The sequence below is a fragment of the Dermatophagoides pteronyssinus genome, unplaced genomic scaffold (genome assembly GCF_027571235.1).
Source record: "Dermatophagoides pteronyssinus isolate colony J.1.1.1.1 unplaced genomic scaffold, Derpt_VIB-CSIC_2022.12 sq0001, whole genome shotgun sequence".
NCBI lineage: Eukaryota > Metazoa > Arthropoda > Arachnida > Sarcoptiformes > Pyroglyphidae > Dermatophagoides > Dermatophagoides pteronyssinus.
This window is the reverse complement of record NW_027461525.1, coordinates 914,282-940,926: the sequence shown is the minus strand read 5'-3', so window position 1 is coordinate 940,926 and position 26,645 is coordinate 914,282. Positions and strand designations below refer to the sequence as shown.

Genomic DNA, 26,645 nt, shown 5'->3' with positions numbered 1-26,645 from the left:
TCGTTACTTAGTTGAAATTGTTTAGAAAATGAATTTGGATTTTTCAGTGATCATTGCTTGGTTAGGAAATTTGGATTTTTCAGTGATCATTGCTTGGTTAGGAAATTTGGATTTTTCAGTGATCATTGCTTGGTTAGCAAATTTTGATTTGTTAGTGACCATCGTTAAGCAAGTGAATTTGGATTTTTCAGTGATCATTGCTTGGTTAGGAAATTTGGATTTTTCAGTGATCATTGCTTGGTTAGCAAATTTTGATTTGTTAGTGACCATCGTTAAGCAAGTGAATTTGGATTTTTCAGTGATCATTGCTTGGTTAGGAAATTTGGATTTTTCAGTGATCATTGCTTGGTTAGCAAATTTTGATTTGTTAGTGACCATCGTTAAGCAAGTGAATTTGGATTTTTCAGTGATCATTGCTTGGTTAGGAAATTTGGATTTTTCAGTGATCATTGCTTGGTTAGCAAATTTTGATTTGTTAGTGACCATCGTTAAGCAAGTGAATTTGGATTTTTCAGTGATCATTGCTTGGTTAGGAAATTTGGATTTTTCAGTGATCATTGCTTGGTTAGGAAATTTGGATTTTTCAGTGATCATTGCTTGGTTAGCAAATTTTGATTTGTTAGTGACCATCGTTAAGCAAGTGAATTTGGATTTTTCAGTGATCATTGCTTGGTTAGGAAATTTGGATTTTTCAGTGATCATTGCTTGGTTAGCAAATTTTGATTTGTTAGTGACCATCGTTAAGCAAGTGAATTTGGATTTTTCAGTGATCATTGCTTGGTTAGGAAATTTGGATTTTTCAGTGATCATTGCTTGGTTAGGAAATTTGGATTTTTCAGTGATCATTGCTTGGTTAGCAAATTTTGATTTGTTAGTGACCATCGTTAAGCAAGTGAATTTGGATTTTTCAGTGATCATTGCTTGGTTAGGAAATTTGGATTTTTCAGTGATCATTGCTTGGTTAGTAAATTTGGATTTGTCAGTGATCATCGTTAAGCAAGCGAATTTTGAATCGTTAGTAATCATAGCTGAATAAGGGAATTCAGATTTGTTCAACCAAAAAGAATCATTTTCGGCTAGCGATTATTATATTTGGAACTTGTAATTTTCATGAAATTTCTTGATTAGATATCAATTCTCATAAGTAGGATGTTGTCTTTGTTGAAAAAATCAAATATTTATAATAAATTATACGCAAAAAAATCAAAAAATTGATTTTTTTAAATCGTCGTTAACCGAAAAAATCATCGTTAACTGAGGTAATTTTTTCTCCTGACCCATCGTCGTTAACCGAAAATTTCGTTAACCGAGGTGTTCGTTAACCGAGGTACCACTGTATTCGAATTCGAACGTTTTTTAAAAAAAAAAAAAATACGAATACAGTTTTGCCATCTAGTGAAAAAGAACGGAAATATTTCGTAAAAGGACTTTTAAATTTTTCTCAATTCATTTTCCTTTCATTTAGGACGAATTGAATGAAAACAGGCTATATGAATAGCTCATTCGAACTCGAAAATTCTTCATGTTAAAAAATGCATGCATGTTGAATTGCGCAGCATTGCATGTGTGTGTGTTTTCTCTCACTTTCTCACACACATTTTCATCAATAGCACACCATATTTTCTTCGGTGCGGTTGGCCTATCAATAACGGTTTCAAATCATTTTTTAAAAATCATTTTCATTTCGAATATTTAATTTATATTTCAATTCAATAAAAAAAATGTCTACCATTCTTCAAGCATCAAGATTATTATCACGAAACATAAGTTCGTCCATGTTTAAATTGCCGGTTCGAACACATGTTATTGAACATAATAATGTAAGTTGCAATTTCATTCGCAGTTTTTTTGAATTTTTGCTTTTTGTAGAACATAAACAATAATCTTTTGATTTTTGTTTCAGTCATCTATTTTACAAAAATGTCAAAACACATCGTTAATCAATAAAAGATGGAAATCTGAACAAGTTAAAGGTTATGTAATTGGTATCGATTTAGGAACAACAAATTCCTGTGTTGCCGTTATGGAAGGTAAAACGCCCAAGGTTATTGAAAATGCTGAAGGTTCAAGAACAACACCATCGGTTGTTGCTTTTACAAAAGATGGTGAAAGATTAGTTGGTATGCCTGCCAAACGACAAGCTGTCACTAATGCGGCCAATACATTTTATGCAACAAAACGTTTGATCGGTAGACGTTTCGATGATGCTGAAGTACAAAAAGATATGAAAATTGTTTCGTATAAAATTGTAAAAGCATCTAATGGTGATGCTTGGGTTGAAGCACATGGTAAAATGTATTCACCATCACAAGTCGGTGCCTTTATTTTGATGAAAATGAAAGAAACTGCTGAAGGTTATCTTAATCAACCTGTCAAGAATGCTGTGATTACTGTACCTGCTTATTTTAATGATTCACAACGTCAAGCTACTAAAGATGCTGGTCAAATTGCCGGTTTAAATGTTTTACGTGTAATTAATGAACCTACGGCTGCTGCTATTGCTTATGGAATGGATAAAAGTGAAGATAAACTTGTGGCCGTATATGATTTAGGTGGCGGTACATTCGATATTTCTATTCTTGAAATACAAAAAGGTGTTTTCGAAGTCAAATCAACTAATGGTGATACATTCCTTGGTGGTGAAGATTTTGATAATGCTTTGGTCAATTATTTGGCTATGGAATTCAAAAAAGATCAAGGAATAGATGTTACCAAAGATATAATGGCCATGCAACGTCTTAAAGAAGCTGCTGAAAAAGCTAAAATTGAATTGTCATCATCATTGCAGACTGATATCAATCTTCCATATTTGACAATGGATGCTTCTGGTCCAAAGCATATGAGTTTGAAATTGACTCGATCTAAATTTGAATCACTTGTAGCCGATCTTATTAAACGTACAATCGAACCATGCAAAAAAGCTATCGCTGATGCTGAAGTTAGTAAATCCGATATTAAAGAAGTTATTCTTGTTGGTGGTATGTCTCGTATGCCTAAAGTACAGGAATTAGTACAAGAAACTTTTGGTCGTGCTCCGAGTAAATCGGTTAATCCTGATGAAGCTGTAGCAGTTGGTGCAGCAGTACAAGGTGGTGTTCTTTCGGGTAATGTTACAGAAATTCTTTTGTTAGATGTTACACCGTTATCTTTGGGTATCGAAACATTGGGTGGCGTAATGACTAAACTTATCAATCGAAACACAACAATTCCGACGAAAAAATCTCAAGTGTTTTCTACGGCTGCCGATGGACAAACACAAGTTGAAATTAAAGTTTATCAAGGTGAACGTGAAATGGCTTCCAATAATAAATTATTGGGACAATTTTCACTTGTAGGCATTCCACCAGCACCTAGAGGTGTACCTCAAATCGAAGTTACTTTTGATATTGATGCTAATGGTATTGTAAATGTATCGGCACGTGATAAAGGAACCGGAAAAGAACATCAAATTGTTATTCAATCTAGTGGTGGTTTGTCCAAAGATGATATTGAAAATATGATCAAAGCTGCAGAAAAATTTGCCGAAGAAGATCGTAAAAAACGTGAAATTGTCGAAACAGTTAACCAGGCTGAAGGCATTATTCATGATACCGAAAGTAAAATGGAAGAATTTAAAGATCAATTACCAACAGAAGAATATGAAAAATTGAAAGAAAAAATTGCCAAAACTCGTGAAGTATTGGCCAATAAAGATAATGAAACACCGGAAAAAATTAAAGAAACCTGTAATGATTTACAACAATCATCATTGAAATTATTCGAAATGGCTTATAAAAAGGTGAGTTGATTTTTTTTTGTGTTTAAATTTTTTCTCGACAAATATTAATTTTCTTTTTTGATTAACCAAAACAGATGGCTGCTGATCGTGAATCATCATCGCAATCGCAATCATCATCATCATCGGATTCGACGACAAAAGAAGATGATACAAAAGATGATACAAAAAAAGAAAAAAAGAACTAAAAAAAGATGCCACTATATAATTGAAATAATCAATTTTTTTACAAACAAAATAATCACTTCTCCATATATAACATGTGTAGATTTTTTTTCTTCTTTTTCTTTTCATCCAGATCAAGTCGTAGAATTTTTTCTTTTTTTTTGTATTTGTTATTAGGATAATATAATATGTCTCATAATTTTGTTCCGGTTTTTCTTTTTTCATTTATTTCAAATTTTTCTTTCTCCTCTCATTCAATTATTAAATAAATAAAAAAATTAAGTTTTCATTTCCAAAAGAATTTGTCTTTTTATTTTTATTTTTAAAAAAGTAAAAAAATTTTATCAAAAAAAAAAAAAAAAATCATTCGTAATGATTTTGATCGCTCATAAATGTTTTCAATAAAACAGGCTTGATAAAATGATGATGATGATGATTATTGTGCTTGATAGATGGCAGTGTTTGTTGTTGTTGTTTGGTTTCCTGTTCGATAATGATTAGCTGATTGATTGGTAAATTTTGGCTATGAACAAATGATGATGAATGATTATTGTGGTTACCGAATGTTAATGTATTCGATGTTGTTAATAATGGCAATTTTGATGGAGATCTTGGTTGTTTTTGCAATAATGATGAATGTTGAATAGTCGATCCATCATCCTGATCATCTGAATTTACAATTTGTCGTTCATTGACAAATGGAATATGATTGTTTGATTTTTCAAAAGTGTTCGTGATGGATTTAGTAGCATCAATAATTTTCATCGTCAATGGTTCATATATATCATAATAATCAAGTTGGCGATTAGAAGAAGAAGATTCTTGTCTATTGTCACATATTGTTTGTCGTATATGATATTCTTGGATCGATGAAAATGAATCGATAGATTTATTCATTTCATCGTTGCTGTTGGTAATAATTGAATCGATTCCAATAACATTATTATCATTATTATTATTATTGGCATTATTTCGATTGTTTTTTCGTTGTTGGTTACATATGGTTTTTGTTTTGTCCGTATCATTATTATTGTTGGAAAATGATTGTTGTTGTTTGAATCCTGTTCGATTATGAGCAAAGGTTGTTCCCGTTGTTATTATTTCGTGTGAACAATCATTATTCATGTTATGGTTGCCATTATTGTCGTTGCTGTAGAATGCAATTATCACATAAATCAAAAATGTCAATACAATAAATATTGATAATATGATTGAAACAATATGAAATGTAGGCATATTTATCATTGATAATTCATTGTTTTGTTGTTGTTGTTCAATAATAATATTTTCTATATTCGAAGCTTTATATGCATTTGTTATGGTTTTTGAATAATTTGGTGGTGGTGGTGCGATCGTTTGTTCGTTATTCGTTGACAAACGAAATGTTTTTATTGCTATTAGCGAAACAGTTTGTTTGATCCATGAATAGAATCGATGAAATATTTTCGAGAATAATGAATGATCAAATGAATTATCATTATTTGAAAAATGTTTATCACTGTGTCTACCACTACCGCCATCATCATTATCATTATAATAATCATCATCGTGGTTATTGTCATGGTTATTGTAATGGTTATCACGCTGTTTACGTCGATAATAAGAACGTTTTTGAAATTTTATTGTTAAATTCATTGATGATAATGCTTCTAAACGTAAATAATTTGATTGTAGATAATGTATTTGTGAATGATTTTCAATAATATTGATTTGTGGATCGATTGATAATCGACCATTTCTGACCACTAAAAAATGTGAATAATCGATCGATGATACATCTAAATTGCTACTATTATTATTGTCATTATTATCATTGAATATTGTTTCGGTAAAATATGTAGCTAATCGTGGATTTTCTACCAACCAATCCATACTTGGTTCAATATTTAACAATTTAAATAGATATTTTTCTGGCTTGTCAATTGAAATAATACATACAGCTGCTGTAGTAGGATGATAATAATAATCATCCATTCGATTGTAGCTGTCAAATTCATTCAAACTTCTGTTATTATTATTCGCATCCAACTTATTGTGCATTGGGATTTGTTTTTGTTTCTTTTCATTGTCAGATTCCTCTTCATTATTATTTGCTTGATCGATCCGTTTATTCTTTTTACGTTTCTTTTTCATTTTCATTTTGTTTGAATTAAGTTTTTTCAAATTTTTTTCCTCATCATCATCATCGACAACATCAGAATTAACATCACCAACATTCATATGATTGAATAAATAATCATCATCTAATAGTAAGGCTGATTTAGATTCAGAAAAAAATTCTTCATCATCTGCATGTTTTGAACATGTTTTTATTATTAAATTTATAATGATTGTTTCTTCATTATCACCAATATTCAATGTTTCAATATTTGTTTCAAACTTTTTTTGATTGACTTGATTCACATGATCACGATCATCATTGAAAATTTTGTTTGAATTAAGTTTACAACTACACGCATGTGTTCTTACTATGATCGTATCTATTTGATTAAGTGATTTGCGTTGTTGAACAGTATTTTGCTTTGGCTGCTGCTGCACAAATCGTATGTTGGATGGATTCCGGTTGTTTAATGATGAATTATTTACTAGTATTTTAACATCCGAAAATGCATTGTGGTTGATTGATGTTGACATTCGTTGAGAATAATTTTCATTTTCATCATCATCAACATTCTTCTGTATGAATGATTCGTATTCGTTATTATAAGAAGAAGAATTGTAATTTTCATTGAATGTTTTTAATTTTATTTGTGCATTGCTTCTGCTGCTGCTGTTCATCACTGATTCATCGTTGTTGTTGTTACTGTTATAATTGAATTTAATCTCACTTGGATACGATGATGATGATGACACAGCACGATGTTGACCAACGATATCTCGAAATACTGATGATGATTTTGTAAAACTATCCAAGTGAACAAAATTTCCATTTGGTTGTTGTTGTTGTTGTTGTTGTTGTTGTTTATCTATAGTTGGTATACAATGTGGTATATTTTCATATAAAACTGCATTTTTATAAAGGATTAAATAAACTAAACAATAATAGATATCTTCATTTGGTTGAAATGTATTGCAATCGATTTTTATTTGACCACCACCACCACCACCAATGGTAGCAGAATTTGCAGTTTGGCCATCGTCATTATGATGATTATGAATGGCACCAGTATGATTATCATCGTGATTATTATTATCCATCCTAATCATATCCAAAGAATATTCTCGTACATAATGAAATTTTTTCATTTCAATCAATGTTGATGGTCTTGTTGAATAATAAAAAAATTGATAATGATGATTACCCTGTTGTCTTTGATTATTATGACGATATGGATTAGTTACATTGGTCCAATAATGGATTTTTTTATTATTGTTTTTTATTATTTTCCTTTTTTTCTTTAGAAAATGTGACAATGATGGCCACTTGGATTGTCTATGCAGTTGTTGTTGTTTCAGTTGTTGATGCTTAACGGCAGCTGACAGCAAAACTTTATCCACTACATCTTTATCAGTCCAATATAGTCGTATCAGATGGCGTATATTCAAGTTGTCATTATTATTTGTTGTTGATAATTTTACTATTGGATCGAATGATTGAGTGTATCGATGATGATGATGATGATGATGTTCAATAAAAGAAGAATGATGAACTTTCCAAAATAATCGAACATCAAATGTATCTAAACAAGGAAAAATAGTTGATGCTGTTTGAAAATGACCATTTAACATTGATATCAATGGTAATGACCAGTTTAAGCTCGTTATTTTTGATGAATGATTTGGATGATGAATTGCTCTTGAATTTTCTGCTATGAATGAATATTGCACACACCAATGCAAATAAATTCGGACAAAAGGAATAAGGGGCAAAATAGAAAGAAAAACAAAAAAAGAATAAATAAAATTGAATTTTCAAAAAGAAATGATCATCTACAATCGATACAATCGATAATTATTGTTTGAAAATTTAGTCCAAAAAAAAATAAATGACATCCGATCTATCCTATGCGGCATATGATATTGAATGTTTCTCATTTTGTTGAAAACTCTATCTATATCTGAAATGATGATGACAATAATAAAAGCCAATGATCTGAACAGCTGCATGTCTGATCCAAACACACCAAATATATCAGTGATATTAGTGATGTTTGTTTGTCTGTGCTGGAGAATGTTTACCGAATAAAATGAAATGAAAACCAACAATTTTCACCCGAAAAATAAAACAGAAAACAAATATCAATGATGATCATTATTTTTCATTGAAAACTTTGAATTTTTATAGATTTTTCATTGCAAAAAAAAAAAATTCGTGTTCGAATATCGTTAACTAAACAAGAATCGTGGAAAAAGAAAATTTTTCCATCGAATAAAGCTTCATGCTTTTTGTTTGTTTGTTTTGGAAAAATAACATTTCGTGTTTGTTTTTGTCATTGTTTCGTCAATGGTTAAAAACTTTTTCACATATTGCATTATTATTGTTGATCATTTTCTGTTGCAAAAAACTTTTCATTTTTTCCATTCTCAAGATACGCCTCGATTTCCTTTTTTTTCATTCTGATTATGATTGAATGACATCTATGAATTGGGAGAAAAAAAATTCTACACTCAGAAAAATCGATCCCCTTTTTTGGGGCAAAAATTAAGCTCCGCCTTTTTTGGTCGTTGTTAACTTCTTTGAGCGCATGTTCACATATATTCCCGTAAACTTTCTTTATTCTTGAAATTGTATATTTCGGGAATATTTTCTTTCCATAACCATAAACCACATTCAATAAAATTAATAACAAACTAATGAGAATAAGAAAAAAGATGTTTATTTATTGTTATAAAAAAATAAATTTTTCGTTATGGATTAAGTACAAACAATCAAGCATTTTGAATTAATCAATTTTGATTAAAAAAAGATTTTGGGGTAGATTTCTCCATATATTCGTATGTAGATCTTGCATAGCTAATGTTTGCATTGTGTTATTGCACCCAATGTATTTGATTCTGATTCTTGTTATTTTGAAATTCACGATTTTTAATTCAGTCCGTACAATCATATATTTACAATAGATCATCCAATAGATGTTTGAGGTTCCACTTTCTCTCATTTCACAAGTTCTTCTTCGTCATGCATGGGCCAATCTGGGTAGATAATAATAATAGTACTGAAGACATTTCGCCAATGGCATTTGTATCATAATGACAGATTCAAGAAAATACAATCTAAAATCAAAATTACAAAAGAATCGGTAAGAAAAATTGAGACTTAGAAAAATTGAACTTTCCTGGACAAATGCATCTTGGAAAATTTCGAAACCAATTCAGAAGTTGATTTGCTCATCAATTTGCTCGACTTATGACCGTTATATGGCGAAACTTTGATTCAAATTTTGTCCTTATGTAATGATAAACTTTCATGTTTAATCCATAATGATAAAGTAAAAAAGATGTTTATTTCTGATTCTCGATTCGAGATTGAAATTTTTCGGCAATATCGAAACATTTTCGAACTCGAAGTTAATGTTTCGTTTTTTTGCAATGTTCGATTTTCTTTTTTCGAAAAATTACAGTCGTTCTTCGCATAATACGGTATTCGTACAACAGTGGAACGAATTAACCGTGTTCCACGAGGAACGACTGTATGGGAACTGAATCAACCGCCACGTGCATTTGTGTTTTTCGTCACATTAATTTTTTCGTCGTCATTTCACAACTTTGATCGAGGTTCGACTATTCGACTAAGTTTTTAATGGAAAAAATCAACGAATTTGGTGGTTCAAAGTTGATTTATTATTGCAAAATGGTACGAATTTTGATCCGGATATCTTAAAGACAACCGAGATACCCAACGATTGGAACTTTCTGAATGTAATGAAATGAAAAATATTGAACATCATTGTGCTAAATCTTCCTGAATGAATGTCTGTTCATGAAACAGTTTGTTTCAAATTTTTCAAACAAAACCTAGAATTGTGACTGAATCAAGAATCAAATATAAGTGGCGTCTTTTTCGATTGGTGAACCACAGAATGTATTTGAAATTTCTGAATTTTCTAAGTCATAATCGATCATTATTCTATGGATATTGTTATTGAATTCAAAGTTGTGTGTCATTGTTAACAAGATATGTGGGTTCACCAACAGAACTTCAAATGAAATTGTGGAAACGTTTATGGAGATATTTAAATGGACCAAATTCAATAATTTTGAATTACTTTTTTCTCATTGAGATAAAGACCGAAAGATTGAAATTCACGTCGTTTTAAAGACTTGGCAGTTTCCTTGAAATGCACTCAACCCTTTGATAAATTGGAAAAAACAAAAAAATTGAATTCAAATTTATTTATTTATTTTTTGCATAAACCAATTTCTTATTTTTTGTTTTAATAAAACAATTTATTTTTCTTTTATTTCAATTACTGATGAATTACTGATGAATTTTTGAATTGATATTTTAAAGAAATTTGCTAACAACAAAAAAATACTCATAAGAAAAAGTTGCCGGGAACAAGTTGAAAACCAAATTGAAAATTGGGCGAAATTTAAATTCATTCAAATTATGCCGTTCAAATAATAGGTTACTGTACATGGAAAGTTAGGGAAAAAATTTCTTATTTAAGCTCCGCCCATTTCGAGTCTTTTGTATACTTTTTGCCTAACTTATACTGTACATCGGACAGACGTACAATTTTTCTGAGTGTACACTCAGAAAAATTGTACGTCTGTCCGATGTACAGTATAAGTTAGGGAAAAAAGTAAACATCGGCCAAAAAAGGCGGAGCCTAAATAAGAAAAAATTTCCCCTAACTTTCTATGCACAGTAACCTATTATTTGAACGGCATAATTTGAATGAATTTGAATTTCGCCCAATTTTCAACTTGGTTTTCAACTTGTTCCCGGCAACTTTTCTATGAGTATTTTTTGTTGTTAGCAAATTTCTTTAAAATATCAATTCAAAAATTCACCAGTAATTCATCAGTAATTGAAATAAAAGAAAAATAAATTGTTTTATTAAAACAAAAAATAAGAAATTGGTTTAAGCAAAAACAATAAATAAATAAATTTGAATTCAATTCTTTCGTTTTTTCCAGTTCGCAAAAGCGTTAAGTCCATTGTGAATTTCATTATGTTATGATAGTAAGGTCTTAATCTAAATGAGTAATTCAAAATTATTGAATTTGGTCCATTTAAATATTTCCATAAACGTTTCCACAATTTCACTTGAAGTTCTGTTGGTGAACCCATATATCTTGTTAACAATGACACACGACTTTGAATTCAATAACAATATCCTTAGAATAATGATCGATTATGACTTGAAAAATTCAGAAATTCCAAATACATTCTGTGGTTCACCAATCGAAAAAGACGCCACTTAAATTTGATTCTTGATTCGGTGACAATTTTAGGTTTTGTTTGAAAAATTTGAAACAAACTGTTTCATGAACAGGCATTCATTTAGGAACATTTAGCACAATGATGTTCAATGTTTTTTTCATTACATTACATTCAGAATGTTTCAATCATTGAGTATCTCGGTTGTCTTTAAGATATCCGGATCAAAATTCGTTCCATTTTTGCAACAATAAATCAACTTTGAATCACCAAATTCGTTAATTATTTCCATTAAAAACTTAGTCGAATAGCCGAACTTCGTTGTGAAATGACGACGAAAAAATTAATGTGACGAAAGACACAAATGCACGTGGCGGTTGACTTAGTTCCATACAGTCGTTTCTCTTGGAACACGGTTAATTCGTTCCACTGTTGTACAAATACCGTGTTATGCGAAGAACGACTGTAATCTTCCGAAAAGAAAATCGAACATTGCAAAAAAACGAAACATTAACTTCGAGTTCGAAAATGTTTCGATATTGCCGAAAAATTTCAATCTCGAATCGAGAATCCGAAATAAACATCTTTTTTACTTTATCATTACGAATTAAACAAGAATGTTTATCATTACATAAGGACAAAATTTGAATCAAAGTTTCGCCATATAACGGTCACAAGTCGAGCAAATTGATGAGCAAATCAACTTCTGAATTGGTTTCGAAATTTTCCAAGATGCATTTGTCCAGGAAAGTTCAATTTTCCTAAGTCTTAATTTTTCTTACCGATTCTTTTGTAATTTTGATTTTAGATTGTATTATCTTATTTTCTTGAATCTGTCATTATGACACAAGTGCCATTGGCGAAATGTCTCCAGTACTATTATTATTATCTACCCAGATTCGCCCATGTAAGACGAAGAAGAACTTGTGAAATGAGAGAATGTGGAACCTCGAACATCTATTGGATGATCTATTGTAAATATATGATTTTACGGACTGAATTAAATATCGTGAATTTTAAATTAACAAGAATCAGAATTAAATACATTGAGTGCAACAATCAAACATTAGCTATGAAAGATCTACATACGAATATATGGAAAAATCTACCTAAAATCTTTTTTTAATCAAAATTGATAAATTCAAAATACTTGATTGTTTGCACTTAATCCATAACGAAAAATTTATTTTTTTATAACAATAAATAAACATCTTTTTTCTTATTCTCATTAGTTTGTTATTATTTTTATTGAATATGGTTTATGGTTATGGAAAGAAAATATTCAAGAAATTTACAATTTCAAGAATAAAGAAAGTTTACGGGAATAAATGCGAACATGCGCTCAAAAAAGTAAACGTCGGCCAAAAAAGGCGGAGCTTAATTTTTGCCCCAAAAAAGGGGGTCGATTTTTCTGAGTGTATGGAAAAATTGGAAACACTCATATACACAGAGGGAAAACCTTCAACAGCACAAAAAATTTAGAAGTTTAATCAATGAAACGGTCATTGTACGGGAAACTGTAAACAAAAACTGAAAAACTGGAAAAACAATTTGTCGAAAGTCATCCGATAAGGAATCAAAAATAATAATGAAGAAAAATTGGATGCCAAATCAAGAAAAGAAGAATAGATTTTGTTTTTCATTTTGAAAATCAATTGAAAATTTTTCTTATTGTTTTTTTTTTGTTGCTGGAAAAATAATAATAATAAAATTTTGAAAAAGAAACTACGAAAATCAATATCACAATGCAGAGATTGAATATCATCATCGTATTTTTCGCACCCGAAACACATTCATTAGTTGGTTTCAGCAGTGTAAAATACATTGAAAACATCATTTCAGAATTGATTTTTTTTGTCCATGTTCTAATGATGATGCTAAAAATGTAAAAACAAAAAAACTTTTGCTATCTCCATTGCAAAAGTTACATTTAATAATTAAAAAAAAAGATTTGCAGATAAAAAAACACTGAATTTTGCTTTGTCATCATCATCATATTGCATTTGGAATGAATATTTTTTCACTGTGAAACTTTTTTTCCATAAATATTTTTCACTATCGGATGAATTTTGTTTTCGTTTTTTTCTGCCAATAATAATTCACATTCTTGAGCAACTGTGCGGAAATTTTTTCTCTTGTTTCTGAAAAATTGTTTTACATTTTTTGTCAAAACGATCCATAACAAATGGGGGGAAAAGCTGATCCCTGAACATTGTTGTTGCATTTTTTCAGTTTTTTAGTAGATAGGTTCCATCAGACTGAAAAAAGAAACCAGAAGAGAAATTAGTTATTACAATTCAAACTTTTTTTTCTGTTTAATAGGACGTTAATGCCTGATATGACTGCTGCATGCTTTGGGATGTGTATGAATAAAATCGTTTAACCAGGATCAGGATTATCGATCGATCCGATTATGTTGTTGGTGGCGGCAGCAGTCCAAATATGATGAAAATTCAATTTTCCTCACATGCACACATTGCTAAAATCGATTAAAGTTGGGCTAGTAGAATTTTGCTATCTCTATTTTGCTTCGCTAGCTTTGCATGATGATGATAATACTGCTGATACGGATCATAATAATCAATTGAAACAACGACAAATTCATTCGATTCTTATAAGCATCTTTTCAATCTTTTTTTCTTTCCAGTCAATATCAAATTACTCGAATGAAACAATCATTTGATTGTATCCGAATTAATTTCGCTACATTTTTTTCATCATAATTAATTATTTTTCTCTCTCAATTTATCGTTGAATGAATTGGCCTTTTCTTTTCACAAGTCGATCCAGTGTTGTTCGATAATGTGCTTGTTTAATGGAGAATATAATGGACCGGAAAATTTCAGAAGAAGCCAAATTCATCATACTAAAATCTTATTTATTTCAAGCAGAAAATCATAAAAATGCAAATAATGTGTCACAATAAGAACAGAAAAATGTCAACAGGAAACGTTGAAAGGACCCTGTTTATCGATAGAAATAAATAAACAGAAAAAAAGTAAATCTTGAAGAATTTTTCACATTGAATAACTGGATATATAATTTCATGAGTTGAATTTCAATATTCCATTTTTTTTCTTCATAAAAATAAATAAATGAATGGATCAACAACAACAACAACAACTTGAAAAAGTTTCAAAGTATGGATCATCATCATACATTCCAACAATAGATTTGGCATTGTCATTTGGTAAGCCTCACTCGCTATTCGATTGTAGCACTACGTGCTTGCATATATAGGATTTGTTGTTTATAATTTTTCCATTTCCCAAATTTTGCATCAAAGTTTATCACTTTTTTTTCTCTGAATTGAATTGAAAACAACGAAAAAGTTTTTTTTTCAAATTGATTTTGCCTAAATGATAACTCAATTATTATTTGTTTATTATCATCATCATCATCATCAGCATACTTTATATACTTTTTTTTCAATTTACTATGTTTTTTTTTGTTTTTCACCAAAAAAACAACAGGAAAAAAAGTTCATCACTGATCAACAAATCTAACTGTATGGAATCCAATGCAAAAACTTTTAGTTTCATGCAGACAAACAGATAGAAAAGATGCTACAAACATACGCATACATAACTGAAAATAACTTTATTTTTTTTATACCCAAAATCGTAATTTAATTCGTTCGTTATAGGAATGTTTTTTTGTTAGTTTCTATCATTGATGATTTGGATCGATTCATAATTCAAGGGAAGGGAAATTTGTTTTTGTTTTGAATGTGATGACAATTGTTTTGCAAATGACAGAATGGAAGTCAATTCTTTCATCGATTATCATCGCATTCGCATTCAGTGATTATTGTTTTTTCCTTTTATTATTTTCCGATTCAATCAAAAAAGCAAAGCAAAAATTATTATAATTTTCAATTGATCGAACCATATGAATGAATGAATGAATTGATTTTTTTTTCATTTCATTTCACTCAATAGTTTTTTTTATTTGCGGTTTTTACACCGAAAAAACCAAAAAAAAAAAGATCAGAAATAAGTTGAGAAATTGTAAATCATTTTCTATTCAATATTTGAAACATTTTTTTGCCGATCGATGATTGATTTGTCAACTTTGTTGAAATTCTTATTCAGTGTGTCGGTGTGGTGTGGTTTGAATTCTCGATTCAATTTCATTGTTATTATTATCATCACACAAACACAGAGAGAGATAGATTGAAAAAAGTAAAGTAAATTTCAATCATCATCATCGTCATGCATGATGGTTTATTCAATGCACACATTTCTGGAGGTCGTATTTATTTTTCTGTTTTCCTGATTTCGATTTGGATTTGAATTTGGATTTTTTTTTTTGTGAACTTTTTTTTCCAAATTTTTCTGATTCAATTTGATTGAGACGAGTCCAATGAAAACGAAAGAAAGAAAGACCCCAAAGACAATTTCTTCTGCTATGTTTGTTTCAATTTTCTTTCAATGTATACATAGTGTGTGTTTGCAAACATTGCCTTTTTCTTCTTCTTCTAACCGCTTGAATATTTGATGATAATGATGATAAATTTTCATTGAAATGAAAATGAAAATGAAATTGTGCAAATGAAAGATGAACAAATTGAATCAATTTTCTTTGGTTTTGCATAAAAATCATTATCATCATCATTTGGTGTCACACATCTAGACTTTGTTTGATAGGATAATTTCGATTCATATTTTCTCCATAGATTTCTGGCTCCATCAACAACAACAACAGAATAGGCAAAATGATTTTCGATAAGCTTCTTTTTTTTGTCGGGTACATATCATTTATGTTTTGGGTCATTTTCTATCATTTTCTTTATCTCTTTTCCATTTCATTCAGTTATTCAATCAGGTTCATTATCCGTATGAAAAAAAAATTTACCCATTTGGCTTTGGTTGGAACGCATCAATTATTTTCATATATGTGTATCCTGTGTGTGTGTTTGAATATTCATCATTAAAGAGGAGGAAGGAGGAAAAAAAACGAAAATTTTCCTGGTGACAATGAATGACAACCGTCATATACAGACACACACACACACACATATTTTTAGGGAAAAAATAGATGATTGTTCTATGTTTGTTTGTTTGCGGTGTGTGTGTGTTTGATGCAATGATTTGCATTCGCAGATATAATATTTGCATTTTTTTTTCTTTGTTCATTGTGGTTTTTTCCTTTTCCACTGTTTTCGGGTTCGGGTTTGTTTGTGTTTATGTCGATCAAATTGTTTGGAATGAAATGAATATGGATATGGATATGGATGTATATTTAATGATCGTTTCGTTTTTGTTTCGTTTTGTTTCGCTATTCAGTGGATCAAAATCAATTCAATTGTAATATTTTTTACACACGTTACAAACACACACACACACTGACAACAGATTTAAATTATTATTATGCTGAATAACATGATTCAAGAACAAATATTGATGGAGAAAAAAAGGGTTAGGAAACGGAAATCAATTGTTAATTTTATTACAAAAATGAAGCAAATTTGCAATAATAATAATGACTTTTGATATAAAAATTATGAATTCTTTCAGAACAAAAATCAAAAAAATCAAAAATCAAAAATCAATATCTTTTCTATTTTAGGCTAATGTCTTTTTTCTCTCATTGAACTCAATGTACAAGTGGCCAAATCATAATAATAAATGAATGAGAGAAAAAAAATCATTTTGAAATAAACAAAAATGATTTTCGGGTTTGATTTTTAGATTCATTTTTCACCAAAAAAAATATAATTTTGTTTTTTTTTTTGGAGAGAGAAAAACAAAAATCAATAAAGCTATTCGTATGCTGATCACACACACACAAACATATATGTATACATTTCATTAAATGAAAGCAAACAAAAACAACAACAACAAAAAAACCAAAAAAAGAAATTCATCGTAATAAAGCTAAACAAAGACAGACATTTACTTTTGCTTTCTTCCAGATAAACATTGACAAATGTTGAAATGATATGTGGACAGTCTTTATTTTTGGAATCAAACATCTTAAAATGGAAAAAAGCATTTTTTTGTTTTCTTTTCATTTATCAGCAATAGAAAACTTATTTACTTGGTTTTCGATTCAATTATAAATGATATTTTCTTTGTTGTTGTTGTTGTTGTTGTTGATGAATTATTTGGTAAGTAAACAACAACCAAATGAAACAACATCTGTAGAATTGATGATCATAATGAGTGAGTGGAAAGAAAATCAACCAAAAAAATGTGTTCAGCAAGGGTTTAATGGAATGTATTCAAAAGTCAAAAAACAACAACAATGTTTGAAATAAGCATACGCATTAGCATCTTTTATAAATTTAAAAACAAAAAAACAAAACAAAAAAAATGTCAAGTAATTTTCCGCTACATTTTTTGGTTAATTGTGTGTGTGTGGGATACTCTTGAGATTGTTTCAGGTTTTTTCTTCTAAATAATCAAATGAATTCAGAAATTTCTTTCTTCGCTAGAATGTCATTATCCTTTGCCATTTCGTTAGGTTTGTTTTGAGACATCAGTTACCGTTGAGAATAAACACAGAGTTTTTTAGTTATTCACTTTTTTCAAATTCATCGAATGATTTATTACAAATTTTATTCATAGCTTCTTCATTGCTGAACTTTTTTTTTCATTGTTTTTCATTATTTTGAAACAAAAATTATATGTTTGAAACATCATTTTGGAAATTGAATTCGAAACTAGGAATTGCAAAAAAAAAATTACCTTTCAATGGATTTGCATCAGCAACGATGATAATATTTGAATGAAAATTGAACAATAGTAGTATCGTAGCCATCATCATCACAGCTACCATGGTTGTAAATGAAATTATAATACAAAATGACATGGCAGAATAAAACTATAGAAAATTTTTCGCTGTTTTCGTTTTCGTTTTTTAATTCAATGGGAAATATTTTCCAACATGATCGATGTACACCGAGTGAAAAAAAAATTCAAAATGATGAATACATTATTATTTATGTATGAAAAAAAAGATGTATATTTTCCATGTTGTAACAGAGATGATCATTGTAGCAGAATCATTGTATCAGAATGAATAATTTTGATGGATCGAAATGCAAAAAATATCCGGAATCATTTTTTTCCCCTGTTGTTGTTGTTTGGTTGTCGTCATTATTTTAATATTCATTACAAATGGATACAATTCGTGATTAATTTGTGATGGATTTTTTTTTTTGGTTGGGGTCATTGTTGATAACAAAAGAAAAAAAAATTGAATTTTGAATTTTGAAATTTAAAAAAAAAATAGCCACATCGTTCAAAAAGAACAGCAAAAATCACTGACAACAAATGTTTTTTATCGTTTTCATCACATAAAATGATGATGATCTTTACAAGTCTAAATTCAATACTGAAATGAAAAAAAAGAAAATTTTCGAATCAAACAAAATTTCCATGAATTCTGAACGCACAGACAGACAGAATTCTATACAAGAATAATCACGCGGCTGTAATCGTTTGTTGTTGTTGTAGCAGTAGTGGCCGTAGCAGCGGTAACAGAATCATATTCTTGACACATGCGAATTTTTTTTCTCTCTTCTTCTTCATAACAATAACAATAACAACAACAGAAGATTGTCAAAAGGCTGTCTCTGTGTGTAGCCAAAATTCAGTAGAACAATTCATGTGTATCTTTCTTTCATTCATTTTGGCGTAATGGAACAATCTATTGGATCGATGATATATATTTCATCTCAATCTCAATCTTCATCATCGTCTTTCAACCAATTATTACCAAGCTTTCATTACCCCGAAAATAATATCTAGGGGTTTCTTTATGAATCAATTTTTAATTAGCTTTTTGCTATGAGGATGATTAGATCAATGTGACAAAAAAAAACAAAAAACAAAGCATCGAAAATCCATCCCCACAAAAAACCAATTCATTCAATGAAAAATATATGACAGCCCAAATGATGATGATGAGCTTATTAACAGCGAAATGTTATTATTTTTTATTTATAAATAATAAAACTAATAATAACAACAGCAACAATGACAGAAACTTTCATCATCGTTGAGGTTTAGGTTGTTATTGTTGTTTGATGTGATTTTTATTTTTTTACCAAAATTTCATTTATTACAATAATAATAATAATGTTACAAGATAATATTCTTTGACCATAATCATATATGATGAGCATTTTGATTATATCGTAACGTTTGTTTTTTTATTTTCATCTATAAAAATTTATAATTTATATCAATCACACACATCATCAGTAAAAACGATAACAAAAAATATGTTAATAATGGAAAAGGAAGAAAAAATGATTAATTTGAAACAAAAATTTAAGTAACGATAACCTCTAAACTTGTTGAAATTTAATAAATTTAATTCAAAAATATTGCTTGACATCTTGTAATTATGATAGAGATAATTGGCGTGTTTGGGTAAAAAAAAAAATAATTAATGGAATTATTGTTGACCAACGATGTTCGCATTTGGCTTTCTGCCCGTTGAACAGAAAGAATATCTGAATCTTGTCGTTGAATGATCTTTTGTTTGGTTTGGTTTGGTTGCTCTAAATAATTTAACAAACAAAAAAAATGGTCAATTAATGTCATCAGGGAAACAGAGAGAGTGTGTGTGTGTGTGTTATGTGTCGAAGGGCTTTCTTCATTCGAGTTAATTAAGATTAATGATAATTTAACATAAGGCAATTTTATTTCTTTAGTTTCGTTTTTTTTCTATATCAACTAAAAGGATGCTACCATTATTATTATTATTATGGAAAAAGTAATAATTGCACAGAAACGAGAGAAACTTTTGCTACTTTTTTTTTCGTTGTTGTTGCTGTTGTTTTATTACAGATGAAATTCTGTAGAGAATAGAACAGGCTTTTCATCAACATCAACCATAACTGTATTGTTATTTTGATCAAATTCATTTGATGAACTGATAAATTTTCCAAATTCAAGCATAGAATTTTTATCCAAATTCCAATGTAAACCAATTGTTTTAATTTTAACTGGCCCGCATAAAGGTATCAATGAACACCATTTTGAATCGGAAATTTTTGGTATTCGATGTGAACCCTTAAAAAATTTCAAAAAAGAAAAAATTTGTCGCAAATTTCACATTTCCAAATATATACTATTATTATTATTATTATTGAACAAACCTTTTTGAGTACGAAACTAATCGAATCAACCATATCGACTAAAATTATGGGCGGAAATTTTTCTCTGTTATTAGTAAAATTATGAACAGTAGATAAAATCGATAGATATTGATCGATTCGACCAGAATTTGAAAAAAATACTAAAATACAATCCAATGCAGTATTTGTAGCAGCAATATTTACTGAATTCAAAACCTGTTCATCCAAAATAAACAATGCTTTTTCAAAATCAGTATGATTTTGATCGGGTGTATGTAAAATTTTTATTTTTCCATCACATTGTTTAAAGTGATCCATTACTTTCGATTGAATAGAATCAAAATCACCGGTTATAAATGTTGGATCGAATAGGTTACCATTAGATTGCTGCATATTATATAAGCTATTAGTACCGCCATCCACTGTCATACGAACAAAACAATTGTTCCAGATTTGTTGAAAATTTTGAAACTTTTCAGTTTCGAAAAATTGTTCCATTGATGCAAATTTCGATAATATTGTATCAAAACAATGATTCAATAACATTACGGCAAAATTTTTTCCTACGAATTAAAAAAAAAAAATATTGAAAAATCAACATAATTGTACAGAATTTACCTTTTCCATGAGATTTGATTATTTCGATACAATTTTCCCAATCAAAATCCAGGATTTCTTGATCAATTGTAGCCATTTTTTTAAATTGTGCAAACACTCCAAAAACTTTGTTGATGATATTGCAAAATAATTGCTACAATCATCTGGTATTTATACTATTATATCTAATTAAATGTGTACATTTTTATAGTTGTTGTTTATTTTGTCAGCCATATTTAGTATCATGATCATCAAAGATAAAACTTTTTTAATTATATCAAAATATGACCGGCATCCATATGGAAAATCTATTCAAAAAACAGAAAAAAATTGTATCCAATTCTAAAATCAAAACAAAACAATAGATGGCGCAATAATGTTTTTAAAATGACAAAAAAATTCGATACAATCGATACAATCGAATCGAATGCATTTAATCGAATGCACCACGTTTTAACAGGCCAACGCGTTCACTTTTTTCTTTTAATTCTTTCGTTGCTGTTGATTTGCATCATTTTTTTTCTGTCTGTTTGTTATGATTTAAAAAGAAATTTTTTTTTTGCCAACAACAAATAATTCAACTTCCACTTGAAAAAAAACAAAAATGCATTGAACACATTTTCTTTCATTAATATTCCAATATTATTTTGAAACAGACACACACACACACGCAAAAACAAACACAGACTTTAATTTAAACAAATTATTATTTGTAAAAAATAAAATTTTTAATATTGTAAACTTGATTCTTGTATTTTTCTTCCTTGTCCCTGAAAATGTCTAAACAACAACAAAACAATATGTCCGATTATGAATCGGTTATTGTAACACACGTTGATAATCCAACACTTTTTTATTGTCGTATTGAACAAGATATTGAACGTTATGAACAATTAAAACAATTAATTGGACAACATATTGATTCGGAACCACATTCAATGCCTGATTTATTTCGTTGCCGAAATTCTAGCACTTCTATTACTGCTTTGGTTTATTCAGAAATTCATAATGAATGGTGTAGGGCTCGATTGATTTCAATGAAAATCGATCGTAATCATAAACCAATTTGTGCCAAGGTAAATACATCGATGTTTATTTCTTTTCATTCATTGCGTAATCCATTTCATCGAAACAGGTTTGGCTTATTGATTTTGGTTCAATCGAATTTATTGCTTGGAAACCGAAATTCGTTTCTACTTCAACATTAGAAATTGATACTTTTAATGAATCACGTGGCCTTTGTTTTCCTTGTTCACTTGATAATATAAAACCATTTAATGATGATGATAATGATTTGAAAGAAGAATCGAAAAAACCATTACAATGTGAATGGACAAGTTATGCTAATTTTATGTTTAAAAAAACAACCGCATCGAAAAAATTCTTATTGAAAATGATGAAATCGAATGATGATTTATTGTTGGAAGATAAAAAAATTATTGTCTGTGATTTACTAATCGAAAATGATTGTTCAAAATTGAATGAATTTACCAAATCATCATCATCATCAATGAGTAAATTTCTTGTCGAATCTAAAGTTGCTCAATTTATTAATGAAAAAAAATTTTAAAACGTTTTTATAAATTTATTATTATTATTATTATGAATATAAAACTAAATAAATTTCTCTTTTTTTGATTATAATTTGACACATTTTATAATTTTGGTGTATTTGTAATCTAAGCTAGTAATCCTAGCATCATTATAATAATTATCATATACGTGCTGATGGATATTGCAAACGGCATTGTTTCAATGCTTCATTGAAACCTTCACAAAGTGTTAGATCATAATTTTGGGCACAATCCATAAATTGTTTCATTTCATATTGACATGGTGGTTGTTGTTGTTGTTGTTCAGTAGATCCATATTGAGCTGGAGCTGGTGCTGTTTGGGCTGCTGCTGCTGCAGGTTGTTCAACACTTTGACCGCTTCCCATCGATCCAGTAATTGCATGACCAATAGTATGACCAACAGCCGATCCAATAGCTACACCACCAGCAGTTGCAGCCATTTGTCCAAGAAGTCCAGGACCTTGTGATGGTGCAGGAGCAGGTGCGACAGCGGCAGGTTGTTGCCGCATAGGAACAGATTGCGAAGGAGCATGCGATGGTGGTGGTGGCGTCGGTCTTGATGCAGCCATTCTTGGTTGACTTGGCCGAGCCGGACCAAACGATGAACGCATTGGTGATGATGATGGTGATGAACGTCCACGTCGACCCATTTTTGTATTCTTGCAATTAAATTTCAATAAGTTTGAAGGAAAAAGAAAGAAAAATTTTAAAATTTTAGAAGAAAAAATACGCAATTAACAAATAACGCTTGCTAAAGAAAAAATACTCGTGATAAAATGATGTACAAAACGACAAACAGATAGGTCATGAATTTTTTTTTTTTTTTTTGTTAAATGAGATTCGAATCACGCAGCCTCAATACAAAAGATGAGCACCGTATTTACACTGAAGTGTTTTTCGGAAAATTTCTACTTTTCTTGAAAATTCTAGAATTTTTTCCACAATTTATGGCATTTATGAATTTAGAAAACCTGTATAATCATTTAATCACACACTCAGAAAAATCGACCCCCTTTTTTGGGGCAAAAATTAAGCTCCGCCTTTTTTGGCCGACGTTTACTTTTTGAGCGCATGTTCGCATTTATTCCCGTAAACTTTCTTTATTCTTGAAATTGTAAATTTCTTGAATATTTTCTTTCCATAACCATAAACCATATTCAATAAAAATAATAACAAACTAATGAGAATAAGAAAAAAGATGTTTATTTATTGTTATAAAAAAATAAATTTTTCGTTATGGATTAAGTGCAAACAATCAAGTATTTTGAATTTATCAATTTTGATTAAAAAAAAGATTTTAGGTAGATTTTTCCATATATTCGTATGTAGATCTTTCATAGCTAATGTTTGATTGTTGCACTCAATGTATTTAATTCTGATTCTTGTTAATTTAAAATTCACGATATTTAATTCAGTCCGTAAAATCATATATTTACAATAGATCATCCAATAGATGTTCGAGGTTCCACATTCTCTCATTTCACAAGTTCTTCTTCGTCTTACATGGGCGAATCTGGGTAGATAATAATAATAGTACTGGAGACATTTCGCCAATGGCACTTGTGTCATAATGACAGATTCAAGAAAATAAGATAATACAATCTAAAATCAAAATTACAAAAAGAATCGGTAAGAAAAATTAAGACTTAGGAAAATTGAACTTTCCTGGACAAATGCATCTTGGAAAATTTCGAAACCAATTCAGAAGTTGATTTGCTCATCAATTTGCTCGACTTGTGACCGTTATATGGCGAAACTTTGATTCAAATTTTGTCCTTATGTAATGATAAACATTCTTGTTTAATTCGTAATGATAAAGTAAAAAAAGATGTTTATTTCGGATTCTCGATTCGAGATTGAAATTTTTCGGCAATATCGAAACATTTTCGAACTCGAAGTTAATGTTTCGTTTTTTTGCAATGTTCGATTTTCTTTTCGGAAGATTACAGTCGTTCTTCGCATAACACGGTATTTGTACAACAGTGGAACGAATTAACCGTGTTCCAAGAGAAACGACTGTATGGAACTAAGTCAACCGCCACGTGCATTTGTGTCTTTCGTCACATTAATTTTTTCGTCGTCATTTCACAACGAAGTTCGGCTATTCGACTAAGTTTTTAATGGAAATAATTAACGAATTTGGTGATTCAAAGTTGATTTATTGTTGCAAAAATGGAACGAATTTTGATCCGGATATCTTAAAGACAACCGAGATACTCAATGATTGAAACATTCTGAATGTAATGTAATGAAAAAAAACATTGAACATCATTGTGCTAAATGTTCCTAAATGAATGCCTGTTCATGAAACAGTTTGTTTCAAATTTTTCAAACAAAACCTAAAATTGTCACCGAATCAAGAATCAAATTTAAGTGGCGTCTTTTTCGATTGGTGAACCACAGAATGTATTTGGAATTTCTGAATTTTTCAAGTCATAATCGATCATTATTCTAAGGATATTGTTATTGAATTCAAAGTCGTGTGTCATTGTTAACAAGATATATGGGTTCACCAACAGAACTTCAAGTGAAATTGTGGAAACGTTTATGGAAATATTTAAATGGACCAAATTCAATAATTTTGAATTACTCATTTAGATTAAGACCTTACTATCATAACATAATGAAATTCACAATGGACTTAACGCTTTTGCGAACTGGAAAAAAACGAAAAGAATTGAATTCAAATTTATTTATTTATTGTTTTTGCTTAAACCAATTTCTTATTTTTTGTTTTAATAAAACAATTTATTTTTCTTTTATTTCAATTACTGATGAATTACTGGTGAATTTTTGAATTGATATTTTAAAAGAAATTTGCTAACAACAAAAAAATACTCATAGAAAAAGTTGCCGGGAACAAGTTGAAAACCAAGTTGAAAATTGGAGCGAAATTCAAATTCATTCAAATTATGCCGTTCAAATAATAGGTTACTGTGCATAGAAAGTTAGGGGAAATTTTTTCTTATTTAGGCTCCGCCTTTTTTGGCCGATGTTTACTTTTTCCCTAACTTATACTGTACATCGGACAGACGTACAATTTTTCTGAGTGCATTTAATCGAATTTTAATTTTTCGAGCAAAAAAACTTTCAAGTTTTTTTTCGATGAAATTTTTTTGTTTGAAAATTGCCAATTTCACCAATTTCTCATTCGAACAATTTTTAATCATTCGATGCATATCGAGCGCTATCTATCGATCTTGATTACAGTTTTGTTTACGGATTATAATTTAAAATGATGCAACAATCCAGTAATGTCGAGATTTACGATTTTTTCATCATGACAAAACGAAAATCAAACAAACAAACAAACGAAAAACTAAAATTCTACTGAATTTGGATATATCCTACCCTGTTAAATCCGAATAGCTAACTTTTTTTGTCGAAATTTCATTCAAAGAAAAACAAATTTTCAAAAAAAAACTTTCCCTTCCCGTTTTTTTCCTTCCAAAAATGCAAACAAGCCATACATCACTTTTTTTCTTGATTTTCTTTAGCAAACAAAATTCAAACTTTACCTTAGCATCTTTTCTTTGTTTTCTCCAAAAATGAAATGAAATAAAAAAAATTACAACAATCCGATCATGAAATGAAAGTGAAAAAAAAGAAAAAAGAAGAAAATTTTCCCATTGATTACCAACGAAAAATGTCAGGAAATGGATGGATGCTTATAACAAACGAAATGAACATTAAAATTTTTTTGATTTATAAAAAAATCTTTGAATTTTTCGTAGAAAAAAAAGGGAGAAAAGAAAAGAAAAGAAAGTATGAAGAACATTTGGTTACTTTTTTGTTACCTTTTGATGTTTGACGATCCAAATGCAAATGGGGTAGATTTAGGTGTGTGTGTGTGTGTGATGTGTGCATACATAACTCATCATCATCCGAACCGAACGTATTATGGAACAGGAACAAAAAAAAAAATCTTATTACATAACACATGTTGGTTATTGATTCAACTTTGACCTCATTCATGACCTCTTTTTCTATATTGTCTGATCGGGTGTACGGGATGCACGAGTATATGAGTGTTGGCATCATCAACTGTGTACCCGGTACGACGCATCAAACCAAAAAAAACCAAAAACGAATCGAAACAGATTTTCTTCAAGA

At 29.6% G+C, this 26,645-nt stretch overlaps 5 protein-coding genes and 2 long non-coding RNA genes across 9 annotated transcripts; 3 read left to right on the top strand and 4 right to left on the bottom strand.

Annotated features, from left to right (window-relative positions):
* Positions 1-1,598: 1,598 nt before the first annotated feature.
* Positions 1,599-4,229, top strand: Hsc70-5 (Heat shock protein 70 cognate 5). Its single transcript, XM_075822386.1, has 3 exons — positions 1,599-1,820; positions 1,904-3,778; positions 3,853-4,229. Exons 1-3 carry the CDS (start codon positions 1,722-1,724, stop codon positions 3,961-3,963), a joined length of 2,085 nt encoding a protein of 694 aa, XP_075678501.1. The 5' UTR covers positions 1,599-1,721; the 3' UTR covers positions 3,964-4,229.
* Positions 4,230-4,303: 74 nt separating this feature from the next.
* On the bottom strand, positions 4,304-18,599 carry LOC142644841 (uncharacterized). Of its 2 annotated transcripts, none has more exons than XM_075819411.1 (2): positions 17,960-18,599; positions 4,304-7,749 (listed from the first exon to the last, which is right to left on the bottom strand). In XM_075819411.1, the coding sequence occupies exons 1-2, from the start codon at positions 18,081-18,083 to the stop codon at positions 4,304-4,306; spliced, it is 3,570 nt and encodes a 1,189-aa protein (XP_075675526.1). In that variant the 5' UTR covers positions 18,084-18,599. The 2 variants fall into 2 exon arrangements, with proteins under 2 accessions (XP_075675526.1, XP_075675559.1); XM_075819444.1 differs by having other exon boundaries at positions 4,304-7,746; positions 17,960-18,598.
* On the bottom strand, positions 8,736-9,369 carry LOC142646178 (uncharacterized). Its single transcript, XR_012847155.1, has 2 exons — positions 9,213-9,369; positions 8,736-9,154 (listed from the first exon to the last, which is right to left on the bottom strand). It is a non-coding gene; the product is annotated as an uncharacterized LOC142646178 (long non-coding RNA).
* LOC142645139 (uncharacterized) lies at positions 11,876-12,495 on the top strand. Its single transcript, XR_012846331.1, has 2 exons — positions 11,876-12,017; positions 12,076-12,495. It is a non-coding gene; the product is annotated as an uncharacterized LOC142645139 (long non-coding RNA).
* A 955-nt stretch (positions 18,600-19,554) lies between the features above and the next one.
* On the bottom strand, positions 19,555-21,236 carry LOC113789519 (thiamine pyrophosphokinase 1). 2 transcript variants are annotated; one of them, XM_075819532.1, is made up of 4 exons: positions 20,980-21,236; positions 20,383-20,924; positions 20,035-20,296; positions 19,555-19,782 (listed from the first exon to the last, which is right to left on the bottom strand). In XM_075819532.1, exons 1-3 carry the CDS (start codon positions 21,053-21,055, stop codon positions 20,066-20,068), a joined length of 849 nt encoding a protein of 282 aa, XP_075675647.1. In that variant the 5' UTR covers positions 21,056-21,236; the 3' UTR covers positions 19,555-19,782; positions 20,035-20,065. The 2 variants fall into 2 exon arrangements, with proteins under 2 accessions (XP_075675647.1, XP_027194868.2); XM_027339067.2 differs by having other exon boundaries at positions 19,555-20,296; positions 20,980-21,234.
* Positions 21,237-21,440: 204 nt separating this feature from the next.
* On the top strand, positions 21,441-22,602 carry LOC113789520 (uncharacterized). The gene is made up of 2 exons (XM_027339068.2): positions 21,441-22,034; positions 22,094-22,602. The coding sequence occupies exons 1-2, from the start codon at positions 21,735-21,737 to the stop codon at positions 22,526-22,528; spliced, it is 735 nt and encodes a 244-aa protein (XP_027194869.1). The 5' UTR covers positions 21,441-21,734; the 3' UTR covers positions 22,529-22,602.
* On the bottom strand, positions 22,518-23,426 carry Chchd2 (Coiled-coil-helix-coiled-coil-helix domain containing 2). The gene is made up of 2 exons (XM_075819614.1): positions 23,299-23,426; positions 22,518-23,191 (listed from the first exon to the last, which is right to left on the bottom strand). Exons 1-2 carry the CDS (start codon positions 23,338-23,340, stop codon positions 22,673-22,675), a joined length of 561 nt encoding a protein of 186 aa, XP_075675729.1. The 5' UTR covers positions 23,341-23,426; the 3' UTR covers positions 22,518-22,672.
* Between the last annotated feature and the right edge of the window lie 3,219 nt (positions 23,427-26,645).